The sequence below is a fragment of the Saimiri boliviensis genome, chromosome 13 (assembly GCF_048565385.1).
Source record: "Saimiri boliviensis isolate mSaiBol1 chromosome 13, mSaiBol1.pri, whole genome shotgun sequence".
NCBI classification, from domain to species: domain Eukaryota; kingdom Metazoa; phylum Chordata; class Mammalia; order Primates; family Cebidae; genus Saimiri; species Saimiri boliviensis.
In genome coordinates, this window is record NC_133461.1 from 59,715,348 (window position 1) to 59,740,897 (window position 25,550).

The window sequence follows — 25,550 nt, forward strand, 5'->3', positions numbered from 1 at the left end:
GTGTCAGACAAAGGGCAGCAGGACAGATGAGTGACATGAGGAACTACAATGATGCAGAGCGGCCAATGCTTATGTTTTGCCAATTTAATCGAGGGTGGAGTAGGGCAATTAGAGACAATATCCTCTAACAAACGATGTTAGTAAAATTTTAAACCATAAAGCACTTATGTTTTAAAAAGAAATACTCCTTCCTCTAGGAATTCAAAAGAAGAAGGCCCAATATTTAGAAGCAGTCAAACTCCTATTTAATACTAAATAAACAATCAAATCTGATGTTCAGTAAATTCATGTCTTAGCCATTTGTTTCACTCCTTTGTATCATCACAGGAAATGGAAGGTACATAATAGAGATAAAAATTAACCTCATATAATTTAAAATACTCAAGGTTTTATAACAATAGTTCTAAAAATGTATGGGTTTCTGTAATTGTTTTTTATTAAGCTTTTGAACTTAGCTTTGATAAACATATTACCCTGAAGCTAAAGTCTGATTTACCTAGAAGAAATTTGTGTTCATCAGCAACACACACTTACAAAGAAACTGTAATAAGATATTTTGAATGCCCACAAGAAGCCCAGATAAGAGGTTGTGGTCTCTGACTTTGAGGATTTTTAATTCAATGATTTTTATTTTACTTACTGAAAGCTGTTTTTGTTTCTGGTGGTAATTCTTAGTTCTATTATAGCAGTGTTTGTGGGATGAAAATAACCTATAAACTATGGTATGTTCATACTATGGAATAATGTGCAGCTAATAAAAGCATAAAGTTAGGTTTAGAACTAAACTTGAAAGAAATGTTGACAACAATTAAATGAGAAAGGTTGAAGAGAAAAAAAGCAAATAAAAGGCAACAAACTGGGTTTTTGGTCAATTTTTATCCTACTCTACATTATGAACCCCTAGAGAAACAGGAGCACGTTGTATTCATAGCATGAGGCAGAGAGTAGTAATTCCAACATTTGTTGGATAAATCAATTTTTTATTTTAAAGAGAAGCATACTACACAAGAGATATGCGAATTTGGTAACACATGGGATAGGGAAAAAGGCTGAAAAGCTGACATTCTCCAAGTTGTCCTTGCTAAGCATAGTTTTTGGTGTAACTGTCAGAATAAGCCATGAAAACTAGGTAACTGCCAACAACCCAGTCCTTTCACTTACTGTGCCTGCTGATTGAGAAGTTCAGTCAGTGTTAGGGATTATAAATAATTTTAAGAAATATATAAAAAGTGTTTTATGTTTGTGACAGATGTCATTTATTATGCTTCATTCTGCTCTCTGCCTCAGTCTCTGATAAGGAAAAATGTTGCTTAAGCCAAGTAAATGCAAATGAGTTATTATAAAGACAAGTAATTAAACCAAAAAAGCACCAGTCTGATAAAGCTTCCCCTTCATAAACCATAGTGTTTCAATGCTGCTTTACATACTGATAGGTACCCTAAGTTGTTGGTTTCTCAATCAAAAAATGATAAACAATCTTATTTTGCTATTGTGTTTTTTGGTAAAAATTTTCTTTGTAAATTATATCAAACTGTAACTTCATCTTCGAAGCCAAAAAAGTAGTCCTATATCCTTAATAACTTGATACTTATCGGTTTTGGCAGTTGAGGTTTTATTCTTTATGAAGAAGGATGTACTTACGCCTTTAAAAAATTTTTTAAAAAGATGCATGTTATCTGACTGAATTCTTTAGTGGTAATGTAAAACCTATCATTAATAAATACATAAAAAGATCCACACTGAATCCATCAAGAACAGTTAACCCCCACTCAAATCAGTAGATACAGAATTTGTGTGTTGGGGAGGGGAGATCATAACAAATCATGCTTGCTTACTAAAAGAAGTCAAACATGTAATCACTTATAAAAGGATATAATTTATCCAATTAATGTTTTTGTCCAATTAATTTAACTCTCGAGATCTTAATAAATTAATTCACATGACTTTTCAAGGTTAGGGATGTAATATTCCTGCCAAAATGGTAAATATGATTCCCAGTCGAAGGTCGTATGTGCATAAACAGAGAGCCAGAAGAGAAATGCCTTAATTACTCAGGCAGAACTGAATGTATTCAACTCAAGATACAAACCAGAAGCGACACTAAGAAAGTTCACTAAACTTAGAAAGTGGTATGCCTTCCCTCACAAAAAGCCCAAGTACATGCATTCAGCACGCTCCTTGCACCCTGAAACTTTGTATGGAGAAAAGTTCTTAATTCCTTCAGCTCCTTTTTGACAGCTTAGTCCTTCAACATGAAACTAAAGCTTGTCTAGCCAGCAACAGTTCTGTGTACAATCAACTACAAAAAACTGCTATTGGGGCCTGGTGCATTGGCTCATGCCTGTAATCCCAGCACTTTGGGAGGCTGAGGTTGGTGGATCACCTGAGGTTGGGAGTTCCAACACCAGCCTGACCAACATGAAAAACCCCCATCTCTACTAAAATTACAAAAATTAGCCAGGCATGGTGGTGCATGCCTGTAACCCCAATTACTTGGAAGGCTGAGGCAGGAGAACTGCTTGAACCCGAGAGGCAGAGGTTGTGAACTGAGATAGCACCATTGCACTCCAGCCTGGGCAACAAAGAGAGAACCTCTGTCTCAAAAAAACAACAAAAAAAAACCCCGCTATTAGGCCATGTACCAGAGGCCTGAGCACACTGTGTAAGAGGATGCAAACTTACATATTCTTCTTCAGTCTCCTCAACAAAGAAAGCTTCTCCATTGTCACCCAACTTCATGTGAAGATCCACTGCATTGCCGTTGATTTCTATATCAATCTATGGGAGAAACAAAGTATGACTTAACGTTCAAGGAATCTTTCCTTCAAGTTAAACTAAACCCAGATTCTGAGTTCTCAAGCCAAACTTTGTATAGTACTGAGGTCTGTAGAACTAAAGCCTCTGGGAATCACTGCTACTTGCCCCTATCTACACCTAAGAAGCCAAATAGAGCTGGGTAGAGGGAGAGATGCATAACTAGGGATTGAAAGGAAATGTTTCACTATCTATTTTTACAACATATAAAAATTTTAAAATTATTTTTTCAAATGTAAAATGGGAGAAGTATCAGTCAAACATCTGCGCACTTTCCAAGTTATGACATAGTCAGGCTTCACCTCACACGATTCAGATACACACAGGTTTCAGGAACCTCAGTATGTGAGCTGTTAGCAACTGCATCAAAAGTACAATTTCACTGCCAGCTCTTCTGCCCACAATCACTATGTAAGTAACAGGTGACAATCAGTTCTGTGACTGGTCACCGATGATGATGGTCACATTTTCCCAGGAACCAGGCAAAACAATGAGATAAGTTAATATGTTGAATAAAATTCAGGTAGACATAGGCATTAGGCTGTTTTTGTGTTGCTATAAAGAAATTTCCAAGGCTGGGCAATTTATAAAGAAGAGAGGTTTAGCTGGCTTATGGTTCTGCAGGCTGTGCAACCATGGCACTAGCATCTGCTTGGTTTCTGGGAAGGCCTCAGAGGAATCAGTGTGATAAGTGATACACGTTTACTCAAGGCGAAGGGCGAAGTGGGTAAGGACACGTCACATAATGAGAGCAGGAGCAAGAGATGGGGGGTGCCACACAAAGGTGCCACACACTTTTAAACAGTTGGATCTTGTGAACTCAGCTGAAACTAATTCATCACCAAGTAGATGGCATTAAGCTATCCATGAAGGATCTGCCCCCATGATCCAAACACCTCCCACCAGGTTTACCTCCAACACTGGAGTTCACATTTCAATATTACACTTGGAGGGGACATCCAAACCATATCAACGTATTTTGTCAAAATGCTTTTTATAAAACTATGTATGGGCTGGGCACAGTGGCTCATGCCTGTAATCCCACCACTCTGGGAGGAAGAGGCAGGCGGAACTGAGGTCAGGAGCTCAAGAACAACCTGACCAACATGGTGAAACCCCATCTCTACTAAAAATACAAAATTAGCCAGGCGTGGTGGTGCATTCCTGTAGTCCCAGCTACTTGGTAGGCTGAGGCAGGAGAATCACTTGAACCCAGGAGGCAGAGACTGCAGTGAGTTAAAGTCATGTCATTGCACTCCAGCCTGGGCAACAAAACCGAAACGCCATCTCAAAAAAATAAACCTCCTACATATGAATAACATAATCACATTGCAGGGGGTGAGGAAGAGTGAAACTAACGTAAGTCACCTTGGAAAACAGTATTTTGACTTGTATTATAAGTCTAAAGACTTTTTTTGTTGTTTTGAGACGGAGTCTTGCTTTGTCTCCCAGGTTGCAGTGCAGTGATGTGATCTGGGCTCACTGCTACCTCTGCCTCTTGAGTCAAGTGATTCTCCTGACTCAGCCTCTCGAGTAGCTGGGATTACAGGTGCCTGCCACCACATCCAGCTACTTTTTGTATTTTTAGTAGAGATGACATTTCACCATCTTGGCCAGGCTGGTCCTGAACTCCTGACCTCGTGATCCACCCAACTCAGCCTCCCAAAGTGCTGGCATGACAGGCATGAGCCACCGCACCCAGCCAAAAGATGTATTTTACATATGTTACTCTAAACAGGTATTGTAGTTAGTACATTCACAGAGATCTGAGTTAGCAATTCTGAAACTATTTTGTGTTTCCTAGGATTGAGTAACTAGATATACTGATGATAATAAGATACATGTTTCCCATTGAAAATGAAAAAAGTTATAAATAAGGAGGGGAAAAGAAGCCTGCAATGGTGAATGGGAACTGGAGGAACCCGTGTGCACTCATGATTTTTATATATAGATGTAGATGTGCACGTGTGTGTATCTGTACACACATTCACTTATTTCCTAGCTCTGCCAGCTCAGGCTGCCTAGAAGCAATGACACCTCAGGAGTAATGATCACACCTAATAACCAGATGTTTGTTTGTAAATACTATGCTTTAATAAAAGGAACCAGCATAAAGTAATTAATTCCAGGGGTGAGGCAGGGGAAAGCAGCTTCTTCTGGAACATGAAAGGAAGGAGGGGTTCAAAAACTGCCAGGCACGGTGGCTCAAGCCTGTAATCCCAGCACTTTGGGAGGCCGAGGCGGGTGGATCACAAGGTCAAGAGATCGAGACCATCCTGGTCAACATGCTGAAACCCTGTCTCTACTAAAAATACAAAAAAAATTAGCTGGGCATGGTGGCATGTGCCTGTAATCCCAGCTACTCAGGAGGCTGAGGCAGGAGAATTGCCTGAACCCAGGAGACGGAGGTTGCGGTGAGCCGAGATCGCGCCATTGCACTCCAGCCTGGGTAACAAGAGTGAAACTCCGTCTCAAAAAAAAAAAAAAAAAAAAACTGATGGGAGCGTTTCAAAGGAACTCAACTTGTAGGACCTATACGAACAGTCAAACTGGGACAATGTGAGCAACTAATTTCATTTTTGGAGGCTATCCATTTAACCAGTGTATCTGGAAAAATAGAAAAATGCTTCTTTATCATGCAAATTCAGACTCTATTCATACACCATCTCAAAAAAATTAACACTTCATGGCCCTTACTTTTAGAGATTAAGTATGACATTTCTCAATATGATTACTTACTTCATTCTCTTCATTTGACTTTAAATGGAGTTTGGTCTTTCCAAAAATTAAATATAACATCAAATTATACCAATATTCACAATACTTAAGAGAATATGCTATGAGCTCTTTAGGCAACAACAACAAAAAGATTTTTAAAATATTTGGAGAGACAGTACCAAATTGGAACAAATTCTTCCTACTAAGGTGATTATCTTAAAAAGGATACTCATTTTGATGTATTAAATGCTAGTAAAATGGTTTTAAAAATAACCCCTCATTTCCATATAGTCTTACTTCCTACACTGTGGCTTAATTGTGCTGAACATAATATAACCAAGATGCTGAAATGAAACTGGTATCTCTGAGGTATAGTTGATGTAGGAGACATCTGAACTGGCTTACCACTCTTTGGGTAAGAATATCTCAAATGTATTTTGGGATCTATTCACCCCGTTTCAATTCATATACAAGTTGTGTTTCTTAAATCCAAAAATCTGAAATCCAAAATGCTAAAAAATCTGAAACTTCTTGAGCACTGACATGACACTCAAAGGCAATGCTCACTGGGGCACTTCAGATACTGGATTTTAAGATTTGGGATGCTCAACCAGTTAAGTATAATGTAACTATTACAAAAAATGTAAAGGTTGAAATCCAAAATGATCTGGTCCCAAGCATTTCAGATAAGGAATAATCAACCTGTATTTCTAGTGTGGCTTTAGGGAGAAGTAGCGGGCTGCTGTCCATGTCAATAAATATATCCCATTCTCAGCTACAGAAACTGGTCCCAGATATCTATCTGTTCCTTTAACAGAGAGGCTAAATACTGATACTTCTATGGGAAGGTCTCTCTTCACAGGGGTTAACAGATTGCGAACCTGGAGGTATTGGTGGCCATCTTACCACCAATTGAGAGAAAACATACGTGGAAGCAGAGCTGAGAGTTGGGGAAAGAGAAAGAGAGTTCTGACAGGAAGCTTTTTTGCCCAAGCTACCAAAGGGTGAATTTCTGTTATCAGCAATGAAAATAATTTTAATATACTGGGTTATTTGACTTTGATGAAAAATCTGGCCGGGTGTAATGGCTCACACCTGTAATCCCAGCACCTTGAGAGGCCAAGGCAGGTGGATTACCTGAGATCAGGAGTTCAAGACCATCCTGGCCAACATGGAGAAACTCGTCTCTACTAAAAATACAAAAATTAGACAGGCATCGTAGTGTGCACCTGTAATCCCAGCTACTCAGAAGGCTGAGGCAGAAGAATCGCTTGAATCAGGGAGGCGGAGGTTGACCCACTGCACTCCAGCTTAGGCGACAAAGTGAGACTCCATCTCAAAAAAGACTTTTATAAATAATCAAATAATCAGTTTTCTGATATCAACAAAAAATATATTAAAAAATATCAAGTACATGTTTACCTTCTAAAATTAACCTCCTAAGTTATTAAATGTACTGAGAGTACTGCTGTTCTATCAAACAATTACATATCAATGGCAGTGGGAAAAGCACTATATCACTGTAAACAGTGGTTTTAAGGTGGTCATGAGTTCGAGTTCACTTCATAGGTACCCTCGTATTTGAAAATTTGGGGTCTTTCAAATCAATGGCCAGCTTTCCCAAACCCAAACTGACTTAAAATAAGACAAACAGTTAATGCAAATTGTCATCCTATCTCAAAATAGGCATGATTTCAGTTTTACTCTCACAGGAAAGCTGTTTTGGTAAATCAAATGGCCAAATTTCCTCTCAAAACTATTCTTTCAGTTTGAGATACTAAGGGAGTAGGGGGAAAAAATTCTCTTTTCCTATGCCTCATGGGAACATTCCTATTAAAAATGCAACATTTTGGCTGGTTGCAGTGGCTCACGCCTATAATCCCAGCACTTTGGGAGGCCGAGGTGGGCAGATCACAAGGTGAGGAGATCGAGACCATTCTGGCCAACATGGTGAAACCCCATCTCTACTAAAAACACTAAAAAATTAGCTGGGTGTGGTGGTGCACACCTGTAGTCCCAGCTACTCGGGAGGCTGGTGCAGAAGAATTGCTTGAACCCAGAGGCAGAGATTACAGTGAGCCAACATGGCGCCACCGCACTACAGCCTGGGTGACAGTGCGAGACTCTGTCTCAAAAAAAAAGAAAGCAACATTTTGACAAGATAGTAACACAACAAATTGTGTAGCTTTTGTACAGGAATTGTATTATTTCCTAAATTAGAGGCACGCAGCATGCAGGAAAAGGTGTTTCATCTATTTGATCACCATTTACAGATGCACAAATGCTTATATATATTCATCTGTCTGCAGGTTCCATTTTGAAAGGCCAGACACTGATCCAATGTGATTTTAAAAAAAAAAAAAATCCAAAATCCCAGCCAAAAAAATAAGGATAATGATGCCTTATCAGCAGTTTTACAATAGATCCATATACAACTAATAGGAAATTTCAGTTTGTTGCTAATTCCCCCAGAACAGATCCAGTCTGAAAGTACTATTGGTATTGCCTCAAAGAAAGAAAAAATTTCAGACCAGGCATGGTGGCTCACACCTGTAATCCCAGCACTTTGGGAGGCTGAGGCAGGCAGATCACCTAAGGTCAGGAGTTTAAGACCAGCCTGACCAACATGGAGAAACCCATTTCTACTAAAAATATAAAAGTATCCAGGTATGGTGGCACATGCCTGTAATCCCAGCTACTCAGGAAGCTGAAGCAGGAGAATCACTTGAACCCGGGAGGCGGAGGTTGCCATGAGCCGAGATCACGCCATTACACTCCAGCCTAGACAACAAGAGTGAAACTCTGTCTCAAAACAAAAACAAAAATTCCGAAGAAGGTAAACTGTGGCTAAATAACACTGTTTTGCAATAGAAAGTTTCTAAGTCCCTAAGTAAACTGCAACTGCTTTTGCTTTCTAAAGGGCGACTCTGAACTGGGGCCAGACCACACAAGCCCTGCTACTCTGAAATGTGGTTCTCCAGTGGAAACTGATTTTGTAACACTTAGAAATGAGATGTTTTTCCTGGAGGAAAAAAAGAAAAAGAATATCTAGTTTTGTGAAATCCATTTTATTTCACTCTCAAAATAACATTAAGTTTAACTAAATAGAGTGAAATTTATATTTAAAGATCAGCTATATGAGATAGCAAAAAGCTGAAAATAAATGTTTTCAACTTACACCAGTGGTCCTCTACTGCGTACTTTTAGGTCTGTGCCAGAACAAATGGTGAGGATCTTTTGTTGTGCTTTAAAATGCTGACAAAGCCTTTCTATATTATTTAAGTAGATAATGCAGGGCAAGAGTAGAAAGAGAAATCTTACTATGAACCTGCAAAGTATTATTACTAGTTCTGTTTTCTAATGTGATTGACATCTGATATACTAGCAAAACTTCCAGCTGCTCCATAACCTGAAGAGGTTATAACAAAAAGAAAAACCTATAAAAATATCTTCTTCCTGAATGAACCTTCCCTAAAACAAATGAAACTCAACCAGCCTATGGTCTGTTGGTTAGCATTTCAGTCAAATTTGGGGACAAGTCCTGGTATCAACAACAGAATTTAGATTACAAAAGTCTTTACAGCTTTGTCAAAACAAACAACATGTGGCATTAATTACTTTCCTTTTAAAAAATATGGCCAGGTGTGGTGGCTCTACGCCTGTAATTCCAAAAGTTTGGGATGCCAATGCGGGCAGATCACTTGAAATCAGGAGTTCAAGACCAGCCCAGCCAATACGGTGAAACCCCGTCTCTACTAAAATTACAAAAAAGTAGCTGGGTGTGGTGAAGCATGCCTGTAATCCTAGGTACTTGTAAGGCTGAGGCAGGAGAACTGCTTGAACCTGGGAGGCAGAGGATGCAATGAGCTGAGATTATACCACTGTACTCCAGCCTGGGCGACAGAGTGAGAGCCTGACTCAAAAAGTGAGAGAGAGACAGAGAGTCAGAGAGACAGAGACAGAGAGAGAGAGAGAGAGAGAGAGTGTGTGTGTGTGTGTGTGTGTTTCTTGATTCCACCAACCTATTCCATGTACAATTAGAATGAAGGTATTAACCTAAGTATTTAAAAATACTATATAAGGTAAAGGAAATTTTTCTTTTTCTAAATATGCCTAAGTTCCCCCATCTAGTTTCTGTTTTGCTTTTCTGAGTTGCAACATGTAAGATTATTATAATAATTTTCAGTTTTCCTTTCCCTTGAAGAGACTTCCTGCAGTCGAGCTTTGTGGTTTTAAAAGCAACTTCAAAAGCAATACATAAAGGTTGACTTCTCGTTAACACTGTCTTCAACATCATTCAGCCTAAAAAAAAAGGGCCCAGAAAGCTCACAATAGAGATTTATTCATCAAGGATGACTTTTCCTCTCTTTGAGGACAGGCTATGCACTTGACTCACCACTTTCTCTTTGGATCTCAGGACTCCCAGCTTCCCAAACCGAACGTGAAAAGGCGAACACTGATAGCTGCCATCCTGCTGCTGCACCACGATGACATCGATGCACCCAGAGAGGGTGGCCTGGTTAATGCCCTTGTAGAGTTCCTTCACAGTGACAATCACCTGCCCAGCCAGCTGTCCCACATAATTCATGGTTTGAGACTACAAGAAACAAAAATTAGATGACACGTTAACACCAAAGTTGTGATCTATTGACAATGACAAAGAACAGTAGTAACAAAAATGACACAACTCACTTGTACGCCAGATGTCATGTCATTAGCCTTGTTAATTTGAACCCAACAGTCTCATGGTACCACTGTTTTTACACATTTCTACACACAGACAATCCCAGACTATCATGCTTTGTATCTGAGGGGCTGCTCCAGCCAGGGCCTGAGGCATTTTCTCCAGCAACCTGGATAGTGCTGACTGTTATTAGGGATTCTTCCCCCAAAGTCCAGGACCAACACACAGAATCACCAAAGAATCCTGACCTCCTGCCCAAGACCCTTTGGAACCTGTGGCTACTGCATCCACTTTGACCATAGCAGCCAAACAGAAAAAACAAACATCCCCAGGAGAAACTGGAGATTCATTTTCCAACAGAACCAATGTAGTAAATTAGTGAGAGCTACATTTTGTAAGAAACTATTAATAGAATAGTATGGTTCAGATACATTCTAGATTAAATAAACTCAGCTAAGTTTGCCTGAGCCTAGCCCATTTATAACATTACTTCTAGGGAAAAGTCCCTTCAATGCCTCAATATTACTAACTGGAACATGCACATTCATGTTCTACAAAGTTCAAGGCACAGAAAAGTGTTTTTTACTCTTGCTCCTCAACCTCAATTCACTATTCAAATCAGATCAACAGGTCTACAAGGATTTCTCCAGAAAGGCTTAAAGAAGCAGAGGAAGTCCAGCTAAAGCCAGGGTCACTTTATTGCCTTGGCCCCGCCCCCAACTTTTCCACTAATCAAAACCAAATCCCCCTTTCAGTCCTAATGTCAGATTTCACTTCCAGCTATTGAATAAACCCCCACATTTTCTTCATTAGATACTGACAACACTAATATTATATCAAAGCACAATTCAGTGAAAGCCATTCTGGGTACTGGAATGACAGAGAGCTAAACAAGACCCTCCACCGCTCTCCAGCTAATTCAGAGGCCAACTTTCACAGGACTGACTGACTGCTCTTCCAGGCTGTCTGCCATAAGCAGCTCATGGTTTCTCTACACCCAGCTTGGAGGCTGCCTTGAGCTTAAAGTTCCATGCTCTGAAAAATTTCAGAGAGCATGTTCTGTGTTGCAGGTGAGTCCAAAGCTAAGAACTAAGAGAAAGAATGCTGTCTTCTTGGGAAAAAAAATCAGAGGCCTCCAGGATATCTGCCTGCACAGAAATTCACTCCGTTCTTCATAGATGAGTGGCCACACGGCAGAGGCCTGATTCTAAATTGTTTCCTGTTCCTACACTCAGATGAATGTGTAATCAAGGCCCATCAGTTCTACACCACAACGCATAGCCATGATAATTTTACCCTGGAAGAAATTTTTAAAATATTTTAAAGCTAATGTTACCAAGGCCCTAAAATGCACCCACAGAACAGCTGGAAAACGCTTGTGCTGCAAGTTGCTCCTAAATAACAAAATAAGGTGACATCCTTTATGTGGTATCAAACAATTACAATTTGGTGATTTTGGTTTGGGAATAACTGATTGACCTCAATAGCTAAAATAAATTAAGCACGTATCAAATGCTCAATAATCATTTCTTGAATGAATGAACAAATGAATTAGCAATACCTGACACTTAAAAAAATAAAACAACAACAACAAAAAAAAGTGTAGGGAAAAAACAGTGTTTCAACAAAATATTCATATAACATCCCATTATGTTTTAAAAAATTAACCTTTCTATTTTGAAGTCACTGTAGTTCACATGTGGGTCTAGAAAATAACACAGCTAGATCCCATGCAACCTTTTCATATTCTGTAAGTAATACATAGTCACAACATGGTTTTTACCTCCACAGTACACACATGAATTAAATAGCATCCAAGTAGTCAGTCTTTTTTTGTATTGCTACTTGACTAGTGGTGGCAATGTTAAAATGAATTTTATTACAAGATTAACAAACAAAAATCATATAATGGCCTTTTCTTAAAAGAAACTAAAAAATAACTTTTAAACATTAACATTCAGCCAAAAACAAGTCTTATAAACATAAATGTGTAAGAAGCTTCCATCAACTACAGTGTAAAATCCATAATTAAGTGTTAGCTATATCTATTCGAGATTATTTTATTTGCCATGGTTAAGGGATGTGTTGTTATATGGGAAACTATTATGTAAACGCCATTTGCTAAATGTAGAAAAATACAGGTTGTCAAATAACTGGTTTTCTCTTGACAGATAATGAAACAATTAACGTTTAAATTATGAAAGCTGGTAAAACAAAAGTAAAGGGAGGCCTATAGTTCAATATGTGCTATACCGTGGGAATGATGAGCAGCTGCCTGCTAGAAGGGTCATCCCAACAGAACTAGGGGAAGAGACTTCCTCACCACTATGTCTGGAGGAAACACAGTTGTTCACCATAGGCATGAGGGGTATGTTAAAACAGCCTTCTCTAGAAGCAGAATCACGCACCATAAACCTTATTCCTACATGCCAGCCCAGCATAGCCACACAATAAGAACCAAGTCAGACCTGTCCTGGGCAACACCTGGGAAAGCCACACTCTGAACCAGCAGCAGAAAAGGTAACACAATGATGTAACCTAAATGTTTAAAATACATAGCAAAATAACACACTATAAACTATTCCTCATATTTTATCATGAATGATGAGGGAAAACATAGGAGGAGAAAAATAAAGAACAGAGAGTGGCAGAGACCAAGGGAGAGCCATGCAGAAAGAAACCAACAAGAAGTCACAGAGAAAAAGAGCAAGAACAAAGGCAAAATATATAACCAGAAAGGCAGGCTGGTTTGGAGATGCCCATACAGAAAGCAAAATGTGGAAATGAAAAATGGTCACAGCATTTTAAAAAAAAAAAGTGTACTTACTGATTCTTGGAAAAAGAATACGTCCAGCCCACTCTTTTAACAAATACCAAAAATGCTTCTAACATATTTCTGAAATATGTTAACATTAACAATAATTACACCAGCAGCAGCTCTTTTTTTGAAAGCTTATTATGTCCCAAATTATTAAACGTATACATTATCATCTCAGAACTACTTTAGAGGTGGTATTATTTCTATTTTTAAAGATAATAAAGGCTGGGCATGGTGGCTCACCTAGCTGGGATTACAGAATCCCCGCACTTTGAGAGGCCAAGGCAAGCGGATCACTTGATGTCAGGAGTTCGAGACCAGCCTGGCAACATGGTAAAACCTCATCTTTATTAAAAATACAAAAAATTAGCTAGGCATGCTAGCACATGCCTGTAATCCCGGCTACTTGGGAAGCTGAGGCAGGAGAATCACTTGAACCTGGGAAACAGAGGTTGCAGTGAGCCAAGATTGCACCACTGCCCTCCAGCCTGGGTGACAGAGTGAGACGTCATCTCAAAAAAGAAAAAATTAAATGAGGCATAGAAAAGTTAAGTAACATTTATGACCTCCCCTCACGCACACCAAATTCATATGTTGAAGCCCTGACACCTAATGTGATGGTATTTGGAGGTAGGACCTTCGGGAAGTAATTAGGTTTAGATGAGGTCATATGGATAGAGCCCCCATGTGCTAGATTAGTGTCCTTTTAGGAGAAGAAAGAGACTAGAGAATGCTCTTTCCTTTCCTCGTGAGAATACAGCAAGAAGTCTGCAAACCAAGAAGAGAGCCCAATCAGCCAGCACTTTCATCTGTGAGAATGATAAGAAATAAGTGTCTGTTGTTTAAGCCAAATACCATCTATGGTATTTTGTTATAGTAGCCCAAACTGACTAAGACAAGTCTCTTCTTAAACATCATATGCTATTCTGCATTTCAATTTTCGGATACTTTCAGTTGGCAGAGACTCACAACTTTACCAAGAAGTTCATAAAAATGTCAGATAACTATTATGTCCACCAGAAGTCACACTGAATATTACCATCAGAGACCATAACACACCGAAGGATTTATTGTAGTCTCATCTATTCTAGGCTAAGCATTTTTATTTCTTAAAATATTTGAACTGATTGGGTTAACTTTGACTCTTACGACAATTATCTATGTCCTTCTTTAAAAATGGTATTTACAGAAAACTAGACACAATGGCTCAGGTATATCCCAACTGCTATACAATGCATGCAATATACAGTGTGCTGTTTAGGTCTAGGTATCTGTCCCATGGGTTGGATTAAATATTGGGAGCTCCCAAGAAAAAGAAGTACTTATTGATTACTCAAATAAAAAACTGAAGAAAAAAAAAAGTAGACAACAAGCAACTACAATACTTATTAGAGGCCAAATGGTCCTTCACATATAAAATTCAATATACCAAATTAGTCCTTCATGCATAAAATTCAACAGTGCCCTCTATCATATTTTTCTTATCAAATACTTTAAGATGTAAAGGGACAAACACTGGAATAAATGGGTAGCTTTCAAGATTTTGTTATTCACCAAAAGCTTGGAGATCTGCTTTGCATCTTTTGCTGAGCATCAAAGAAACTAAAATGAATAATCATAACACGGAGTATGATTCATAATAAATTGGGCCGGGCATGGTGGCTCATGCCTGTAATCCCAGCACTTTGAGAGGCCGAGTCGGGTAGATCACTTGCGGTCAGGAGTTTGAGACCCCTGGCCAAAATGGTGAAATCCTGTTTTTACTAAAAATACAAAAATACAAAAAATTAGCCAGCGTCATGGTGCACGCCTGTAGTCCTAGTTACTAGGGAGGCTGAGGCAGAGAATCACTGAACAACCAGGAGGTGGAGGTTGCAGTGAACTGAGACTTGCTACTGCACTCCAGCAAGACTGTCTCAGAAAAACAAAACAAACAAACAAACAAAAAAAACAAGCATCAGTAAATAGGTTCAAATACCAATCCCCCTCCTATACAAGGTAGTCAATAAACAGTAAGAATGATTTATAAATTATCAGCACAAAATGGACACATTCTATTTTTATTTTCATTTTGAGACAGGGTTTCACTGTGTTGCCCAAGCTGGAGTGCAATGGTGCGATCACCGCTCACTGCAACCTCCGCTTTTCAGGCTCAAGCAATGCTCCCACCTCAGCCTCCTGACAGCTGGGAATACAGGAATATGCTACCATGCCCAGCTAATTTTTGTAGTTTTTGTAGAGATGGGATTTTGCCATGTTGCCCAGGATGGTCTCGAACTCCTGGTCTCAAAGCAACCCACCTGCTTTGGCTTCCCAAAATGCCGAGATCATAGGTGTGAGCCACTACACGTGGCCCCAAAATGGATACATTCTAAACCATGCTTTTTAAAAATTTTTTTTTATTGCATTTTAGGTTTTGGGGTACATGTGAAGAACATGCAAGATTGTTGCATAGGTACACACATGGCAGTGTGGTTTGCTGCCTTCCTTCCCCTCACCTGTATCTGTCATTTCTTCCCATGCTATCTCTTCCCACCTCCCCACCCCCTCCATCCCTCTCCCATTTCCCCCCAACGGACCCCAGTGTGTAGTGCTCCCCTCCCTGTTAAACCACGCTTTTAAGTGTTTCAAAATCTGTTTATCTCCAAATATCTAATCAGTACTAGTATCGTTCGTACTACCGATAAACAGACAACTACAGTTGTTAACACATCTCTCACGTGTCAAGTGCTATGTTAACCTGTATGTTATCTCATATAGGCTTCAGGGATACCCATGAGTTTGGTATTCCCATTTTTATGTGGAAACTCGGGCTCAGAAATATCCAAGGTCAGCACACTACTATGTGGCAGAGCTAATACTAAAACTTAAGTCTGAGTCTAGAACCTATGCCCTTAACTGCATCTCTAAGTGACAGAAATGCTCTCAGTAACCATGATAAAAACCTTCATGAAACCTCCAGATTTCTTATTTTAAGTGGGCTGCTTTCAGCAAACTATCATGTTTACTTAATGCTACTTGGAGGCCGGGCGCGGTGGCTCAAGCCTGTAATCCCAGCACTTTGGGAGGCCGAGGTGGGTGGATCACGAGGTCGAGAGATCGAGACCATCCTGGTCAACCTGGTGAAACCCCGTCTCTACTAAAAATACAAAAAATTAGCTGGGCATGGTGGCACGTGCCTGTAATCCCAGCTACTCAGGAGGCTGAGGCAGGAGAATTGCCTGAACCCAGGAGGCAGAGGTTGCGGTGAGCCGAGATCGCGCCATTGCACTCCAGCCTGGGTAACAAGAGCGAAAACTCCGTCTCAAAAAAAAAAAAAAAAAAAAAAGCTACTTGGTCACATAAATATGAAATGATTACAGGGAATAGAAAGAAGCCATACTCACCCTCCAAGTCTCCCTACACCACTATTAACCCTCCCACTGGACCATGGTACAGTGTTAAAAAGCAGACTCCTGGGAGTATCATGCGTATACTGTATTCGTATCATAAGTCTTGTTGACAGAGGTTAAAACAACTTTTACCAAAGAAGCTGCCATTGCAGCTAACATTCTTACGGACATGAGGAGTACCAGGAGGGAATAGAGACACCAGATACTTTAGGAAACAGACAACAGAACACTGTTACCCAGGACCTACGTAAACATTTCAGCTTGACCCTGTGCTCCTGGACCAAACTCCTTCAGGATACCCACAATTACGGTATGCATTTGATTAGCACGTAATATTTTTCAAGAACTTCCTCAAACATACCTCTCATTTGATTTTCAAAAAGAATGTAGGTTATGCTAGCAGCCATTATTAATTGCATTTTAAATCTGACACTGAGATAAGAGGTGTTTACTATTCACTAGAACCCACTTCTACTTAGACTCAGGGTCCCAACTTTCTCCACTACCTCTGACCCATAGCTTAAATCACTGGGTCTCAAGGTCATGTGGTGTCCCTGAGGACAAAGAAATCTGAGGGCCGGACTCAAGTTATGTTAAATCCCTATGGTTTTTCTCCAAGAATCCCAGAGTAACCCAGAGGTGGCCAAATATGAATCTGGGGGATTCTGGAGTGTAAAAACTTCCCCCAAAACTAAGTAATGAAACAGAGCAAAGGTACCCACAGCAGCATCTGCTGCAAGCTTCTCCCTGGTCAGGGAGGGCAGGGGTGAAAGTCCCCCAGGGGCTTGCCCACATCATGTGGGGGCTTAACTGAGTCAACATTTTACAAAACATTTACAGCGTGCCCATCAGATGCTAAGGGATCACAAAGAACAGAAGGAGGTTACAATTTAGCTACACAGAAGAATGGAAAGCTATACAACACAGTTCAGTCTAGGAGTAAGTCGAAAGCAGGGCCACAGACTCACAACACTGAGCCTTGACAGGGAATCCAGCCTTTCTGAGAGAAGCTGCTCTCAGAATTGTAAATTCAAGCAAATGGCTTATTTTGTACCTCTTAGTTATTTATTTTCCCATCATAGGAGAATGCCAATATTATTTTATATTAGCTACCTTTAAATTCTCACTTTATAAAACAATAAATAAAAAATACCAGCTCAAGAAACAACCAGGCCTGCCCTCTAGGAACACCACAAAATAGGTGGCCCATTAAAGCCCATGCCATCTCCCTGAAGCTAAGACAGCCCATGAGAAGTGCTGACAGCTGCGCATCTAACACTCACGGCTCCCAAACCTTCAGTGGAGAAAGAGCTCCAAATGTCTCCTCAAAAACACAGCAGGTCTCCTGCTGCCCAGGCAGCATAGGGTGACTGGTCAAAGGGTTCTCCTTCATTTTTAAGATCAATTAGTCCCTGTACAGACTCTGTAAACAAAAACCCAGTGCCTCCCAGCAAACTTCCTGAACACCCCAAGTTTTCCAGACAGCTTTTCTGTCACAATGAAAGAGGAAGTCTGGGAGAAGCCTTTCCCGGGAAAGGCCTGTCGATGTAATCCCCCTACAGGTTTAACTTGGAAATAATCACGAAAAAAGATGCCCATTTTACTGGCCTGTTTCTGATACAATTCAGTTTTCACAGAGTCAAAATTAAGCATGTATTTCATGCCAGTCACCACAGTAAGTCCTTATAAAAATAAACAAAATTCTGCCCTCATCCTCTCTCAGAGGACCCTGGTTCTTCAAAGAGATATAACAAATGCTGTCTTATATAATATAATCTCTTAGGATAATGCTATTTGGGACACTTTTAAGAAGACTACATAACAAAAGGGAAAAAAATCTACTTGGGGGAGTCAGGTAAGGCTTCACGGAGCAGAAAATGTTGGTTCTAGCAGTGGAAATATGTGTGAAAGGCTCACCAGGCTAAGGAAGGGAGGTTCCCAGCGGGCAGTCCCAGGAAGAAAGAACAGCTTATGGCAAAGTATGCTAAGTTTGAGAGACAAAAGTAAGATGACGCAAGGCCTTGGACCCTGTGCAAGTTTATCATGTGGGCAATGGGTGCAATCAGTACTTCTGTTCAGGTAAGTGACAGGATTAAATCACAGGGGGAGGATGAACTGGAGAAGAGGTGGCTAAAGGCAGAGAGAGTGTTCCAGAAGTCACCACAACAAATTCAAGCAACAGATTCCACAGCTCTAAGGCAGAAGAGGCACACAGGGAGCCGAGAATCAGTTAGTCTTGATTACTAAGGCAGATGCTAAGTGCAAAGAAACTGATGAGGACTGCGCCACAATTTCTAGACAGCTAAAAATATCTCTGGCACATAGGTGGCACTCAGTTCTGTTGCATGAACCAACTTAGATATGGAAATAAAAATGGTAGACCTGGTGGGAAACTTCCTATTAAGGTTGAACTTAAAGAACATTACTACTATTACACTGCTTTAAAAGTTTGTGTACATGAAAATCATTCTGGGCAGTTTTTAAAAATGCAAACTTTTGACTTTGTTTTAAAGCTTAAGAACTAATTATGGGCCAGGCGCAGTGGCTCATGCCTGTAATCCCAGCACTTTGGGAGGCCAAGGCTGGCGGAGCACCCTGAGGTCAGGAGTTTAAGACTATCCTGGCCAACATGGTAAAACCATAGCTCTACTAAAGATACAAAAAATTAGCGAGGCATGGTGGCAGGTGCCTGTAATTCCAGCTACTTGGGAGGCTGAGGCAGGAGAATCGCTTGAACTTGGGAGATGGAGGTTGCAGTGAGCCGAGGTCTTACCCAATTGCACTCCAGTATGGGCAACAGGGCGAGACTCTGTCTCAAAAACAAAACAAAACAAATTATGAAAATGAGCCAGGTTAGGGAAGCATAGTTCCACGTAAAAGTGAGAGAGTGCTCTTGCTACTTTGTGCTACTTTCAAAAGCAGTTCAACAGAAAACTGACTACACAAAGGCTCTGAGCCTTGGGTATTGTCCTGTATTTTGTCTTTTACAGAAAAAGAAAAATACAGGGAAGTTTTTATATTTTTGAGCTGGTGTCTGGGCCTCAGAGGACTCCCTCCTGAGAGAATGAGATTTGGACAGGAGGATGTGCGCTTTGGAGGATTTGAGGTTCTACTCAATTCCCTGCAGGTCACGAACTGTCTTTCTAAATTAGAGCAACCCCATCACCTCCACTGTTTGAAGGCACAGTCAGGGAGGTTTTTATAACTAACTTCTTTTTTCCCCACTAAATGAGGAAAACTGGTAAGGAGCACACTACTCTCGGTCACTACTCGTCAAAGAGTGGTCCTTGAACTGTCTGCAATAGAATCAAGTTTTGGTGCTTAAGAATGTTCATGGCCGGGCAAGGTGGCTCATGCCTATAATCCCAGCACTTTGGGAGGCTGAGGCGGGCGGATCACAAGGTCAGAAGTTTGAGGCCAGCATAGACAATACGGCGAAGCCCTGTCTCTACTAAAAACATTTAAAAATGTTAGCCGGGCATGGTGGCGGGTGCCTGTAATCCCAGCTACTCAGGAGGCTGAGGCAGGAGAATTGTTTGAACCTGGAAAGGTGGAGGCTGCAGTGAGCGGACATTGCACCATTGCACTCCAGCCTGGGCAACAAGAGCGAGACTCTGTCAAAAACAACAAACAAAACAAACAAAAAAGAATGTAGGTTCATTCATGAAAAATATGGGAAATGGGGGAAAAAAGAAATACACGTTCCTGAACCCCAACCCAGACCTGCTACATAAAAAGCTGGAAATTAGGTCTTTAAAAATTTGTTACCCATGATTCTGACAGACACCCAAGTTTGGGAAGTAACTCTAGGCTCTGTTACAAGCACTTTCTCTCCTCTTAAATCTGATTAAGTTTGTTAAGAAGACTAAGTTGTTATGGACTTAAGTTCATATCTTGTCCTATAACGATGTCTGTTAAGTGTGGATCAGAAATGGAAGTATAGATAGTAATAGAATTTTAGACATTTAAACGACAGCTGACCCAATTATTTTACGACACTTGAATTCTAGAACTGGCAGTGCTTCTGTCAAAAAACTCAGAAATTCTGGCCCGGGAAGACTGCTTTCCTAAGAACCCCTTCCACAATTACAACCAAATATTAAATATCAACCTTTGGGATACTAAGTAAGGAGTGAGAATTTTCTGATTCAATATTTCTATTTGGGAATTTAAACAGACATATGAAGCGATGGCTAGATCTGAAGGTAATAACAGGGCTCCCTAGATTTCAATCATTTCAGTGCTCAGAGAGACCCCAAAACACAAGAGTGAGCCCCCAGTAGCCATGTCTCTAATATGTGACTCAGGCCTTGGTATCTGCTGGCTAGCAGGGGTGGGAGACATCTGGCCCAGATATTCATGAAACGTGTATGGAGAGCCAAGGCCACCCAATACTGGGACGGCTGGGCCACCTGAGATAGGATGCAGAAGGCCCACCAGCTTGGAACACCAACACCCCAGATGGCCCTGTCTCTTGCCCTCTCGGCATCTCTCTGAATGATGAGCCAGTCCTAAGTTTCTTTGCGTGGTTGTTCAGAGTCCATTTCCAATGTTGCCAACAAAGGGCTTAACTCAGACAGGCTAGATTCTGACTGGTTAAAGCCACGTGGAGCCCTATACCACCCTCCTGCAAATAACAGCCTGGCTAAACTAGCAAGAACATGCTTCAAATGTAACCCAGATAACAGTTTCTTCTACTTAACAACTTGATCTGTTAAAAAAAAAATTTTTTTCTAATTTTTTTAAAATGAGAAGATAAGAAGCTGGCCTCAAGCTTAGTTCTCACATCTGATAAAGTTATAAATTAGGATTTTGGATCTGTTACAACATATTTCCTTTGAGGAAGTCTGAAAGCTCAGATTTCTGCTCACTGAGTTCACTTCTCCATAATGATTTCAACACACTCACTTTCTATAAACAACTGAAATGCTTTGTTGAACTGAGTAAGGCTCAGAAAAGGGAAGACACTTTCCTACTATAGCAGTGCACCCTCTCTCCGAGTGGTGGCCCAGACCTTTACTCAACTACAATGTCTGCTTCAGCTTTTCAGCAGGTATAACTTAAGGAAGGACCATCAACATCACCTATTTTATCTTCAAAAATTACCAGCCTCCACCTTCTACCCACCCCAGTCATCACCCAACAATTTTCTGGACAATCCTTCAAAAGCCAACACCAGTTTTCGTTTTAATCTAATATTTTATAAGAGGAGCAAGGATGTTTCAGGTTTGCTGGGTAAGGAGAAAGTGGGATCAAATAGAAATGTATATCCACAACAGATTGTGCATCCCCAGAACACAATGGCAAAGATCAGAAAAATGACAGGGGTAGAATGTGTGGGCTCGGTGGCTGAGAAGAAAGCAGAGGTGACAAGATGGGATCCGTCATGCCCAAGGCCCCCTGCCCTCTTCCGATCACAGCACTCACCATGCAGCATGAACATTAAGCCACTTCAAACTCTGAGTTCCAGTAAAGAAAGAAGAAGTCCTGCAAGCTTCACTGTCTCTCCAAAGCCTGACACACTGCCTAGCAATAGTAGGTTCTTAATAAGTGGTTTTGGATCAATGAATGAACCAATGAATAAACGAATACAAGACTTAGTGAAAAGAATCAGCAAGGAGAGGGACGAATATATAGAGTGTTGTGTTTTGTCTCACTGACAGAGTAAAATTCAAGAGGCAAGTGAAGATACATATAACCATGCACTAAAAAAATTAAAATTAAAATTAAAAAACAGGCTAGGCACTGTGGCTCATGCCTGTGATCCCAGCACTTTGGGAGGCTGAGAGGGGTGGATCACCTGAGGTCAGGAGTTTGAGCCCAGCCTGGCCAACATGGCGAAACCTCATCTCTACTAAAAATACAAAAATTAGCCGGGGATGGTGGCAGGCACTTGTCATCCCAGATGCTTGGGAGGCTGAGGCAAGAGAACTGCTCGAATCCAGGAGGCAGAGGTTGCAGCCAAGATCACGCCATTGCACTCCAGTGTGGCCAGCCTGGGTGACAGAGTAAAACTCCATCTAAAAAAATAAACAAAACCCCATAAAGAAAATAAATCAATGGTGGAAGTCAACCCAAAGTCCCAAAAGCAATGCTCATATATTCAGAAACCAATACTTTCCTCCGGAAGGTGGTGAACACCTCACAGAGAAAAATCTGCATAAATCTAGTCTATGTCGGTGACAAGAATGACACCACCTCAGGATGGGTAAATCTAAAAATATCCCCGTGAGAACAAATGACAGCCATGCAGATGATTCTGGAGAACACTGAGCAACCCAGCAGCAACTTGCGGCAGAGACTGCTGGTCGTTAGAGGAAGCCAGTGTGAAGTCAGCTGAGGCAAAGGCAAGGGTGCCATGACTGCAGATTACAGAAAACAAAGTGAAACACAACCACCAAGTTACCCATTTTCTACTAGTCAGCTGACTTTCATGAAAATGCCCCATATAATTATGCTACAGAGCACAGCCTTTAAGGAAAATGGATGGAAATAAGAGTTTAATTTTCCAATGCTCAACAATGTACCAGAACATACATTTTCTTCCATAATAGAATCTGGTACAGAGCAAGACAAGCGTTCAATTTTATTGTTAAATTTCAAAATAATGTGTGGCTTGAGGAGATCCTAAAACAGCAAGTGGCATGCTCAAAATGGGACCCCAACTCCCTTCCTCAGCCTCCACAACACTCACATGGCCAAACTTGTTTCAAACTATCATAGCTCTGTAAAACTCAATGGTTCCTGTTCCCACATGTCTCTGTAATGCTTCTCCCTTCGTTTCCCCAAATGCAGAGTAAGACCTTGTCATGAAGCTTTCTGATAAATTAATTCTTGTCTGTTCCCATCAAGGCTAAAATATGCCCAGTTTTTATCTCTGTACATGAAGTGACAGATGCTGTTACAGGTAACATTTAACCTGACTGGCAACTAGAGGGAAATGCAAGAAGTAAAATCATTAAGAACTGTAATCAGCTCAAGATTCTGTTTATAATTAATAATGAAAGATATCAAACTATTACGTAAGTCAACCTTTGTATAATGGTTACACATATCAGCACAGAAAAAATTCCAGCTAAATGTTCATGCCAATTTAGCTATGAAATGCAGTTTTAAGATATCAGATAGCTATACCTTGAACTATTCAAAAGTGTTTTCTTAAAAAAAAAGCACACACTTTACAGATAATAAAATTAACCCTTCTGTAGTGTACAGTTTTTAGTTTTGAACACACATTCCTGTAGCCACCACTATAATCAAGACACAGATTAATCAGACTGCTCTCCAAAATGCCTACTTGGAGTCAATCCTTCTTCCCCACCCATGGCAATCACTGATCTGTTTTCTGTCCCTAGTTGTGCCTTCTCTAGAATATCATATAAATGAAACCACACAGTATGTACCTCTGGATTCTGGCTTCTTTAGCTTAGCACAGTCTACATGGCATTAAACAATATTGCTGCATGTATGAGTAGTCTGTTCCCTGTTAAGTAGTATCCTGCTGTATGGATGTATCAAATGTTTTCCATTCACCAGCTAGAAGACATCTGGGTTGTTTCCAGGTTTTGGCAATTGCAAATAAAACTAGAGGTTATCTAAAATGCTCAGGACCAGAAATGTTTTGAATTTTGGATGTTTTCAGATTTAGGATATACATCCACATATACATAATGATCCAATCTAAACATAAAATTCATTTATGTTTCATATATACTTTAAACACATAGCCTGAAGGTAATTTTAGAAAATATTTTCAATTAATTTTGCACATGAAACAAAGCTTTGACTGCATCGTGACTGGGACCTATCACCAGGGCAAGTGTGGAATTTTCCACTTGTGTCATCAAAAAGTTTTGTTTGTTGCCCAGGCTGGAGTGCAGTGGTGAGATCTCTGCTCACTGCAACCACTGCCTCCCAGGTTCAAGTGATTCTCCTGCCTCAGCCTCCCAATTACAGGCACCTGCCACCATGCCCAGCTAATTCTGTATTTTTAGTAGAGATGGGATTTCTTGACGTTGGTCAGGCTGGTCTCAAACTCCTGACCTCAGGTGATCCGCTTGCCTCGGCCTCCCAAAATGTTGGATTGCAGGCATGAGCCACTATGCCCAGCCAAGACTTTTATTATGAGTGGTCTTACAGATAAGACTATGTTATGATCATAAAATGGTGTTTTAAGGGGTCCTTATCCTAAACCTTCTAAAAGAATTGTAGTTAACCTATTTTGGTGGTGACTCTTGATAACCACAAGCAACTCTAAAGCCAGGAAATCTGATTATTTGGCTTAATTCCACATATAAAAGGCACACAATTTTAGCAGGTTGCTATGGAAACCATGTGTAGTACTTTCAGTGTTGACTATCACTGACATTGGCAGGATACAATTTCCTTTGCAACACTCCAACTCTATCAGAAGTTCTTTAAATTTACACACTGACCTAGAATTCAGGAATGTATACCATGATTCTTCCACCATCAAAATTAAAGCCTCAGACTGGAAACAAATTAATATATTCCTATAGGTTCTACGTCTAGGGAAGGACACATTAAACTTTGCTCATCCCCTTTATTTCCATCTCATCCTCTCTCACCCATCAAAGAACTTTAATAACACAGTTAGCCGGGTGCGGTGGCTCAAGCCTGTAATCCCAGCACTTTGGGAGGCCGAGGTGGGTGGATCACGAGGTCGAGAGATCGAGACCATCCTGGTCAACATGGTGAAACCCCGTCTCTACTAAAAATACAAAAATTAGCTGGGCATGGTGGCGTGTGCCTGTAATCCCAGCTACTCAGGAGGCTGAGGCAGGAGAATTGCCTGAACCCAGGAGGCGGAGGTTGCAGTGAGCCGAGATCGCGCCATTGCATTCCAGCCTGGGTAACAAGAGTGAAACTCCTCCTCAAAAAAAAAAAAAAAAAAAAAAAAACACAGTTAATATTAACACAAGTAGGACAACTTTAAAATGTCAAGTAATTACTAGTTATTAGTAATAACTAATTGTGTTAATGCCCTTAGTTGAAGTTCCCTCAACCTGTATCACTGGTACTCTAGTAAATGACAGTAAGAACAAGCCTGACGGACTACCACTGAAACTCCTGTAGCTAAGGTGGCAGCTACTAACAAGAACAT

The 25,550-nt window shown here is 40.5% G+C and overlaps 1 protein-coding gene across 6 annotated transcripts in view; it reads right to left on the reverse strand.

Moving 5' to 3' along the window:
• The window catches only part of LPIN2 (lipin 2), a 120,177-nt gene that overhangs the window by 31,443 nt on the left and 63,184 nt on the right, over positions 1-25,550 (reverse strand). For 4 of the 6 annotated variants that reach the window (XM_074383714.1, XM_039463757.2, XM_010335529.3 and 1 more), the window contains exons 2-3: positions 9,929-10,129; positions 2,683-2,778 (exon numbers count right to left, since the gene is read on the reverse strand). In XM_074383714.1, the coding sequence (XP_074239815.1) occupies positions 2,683-2,778; positions 9,929-10,120 (288 nt within the window). In that variant the 5' untranslated portion in view covers positions 10,121-10,129. Of the gene's footprint in view, positions 1-2,682; positions 2,779-9,928; positions 10,130-17,709; positions 25,272-25,550 lie in introns of those variants that run through there. The other 2 variants (XM_074383713.1, XM_074383715.1) reach the window with 2 other exon arrangements.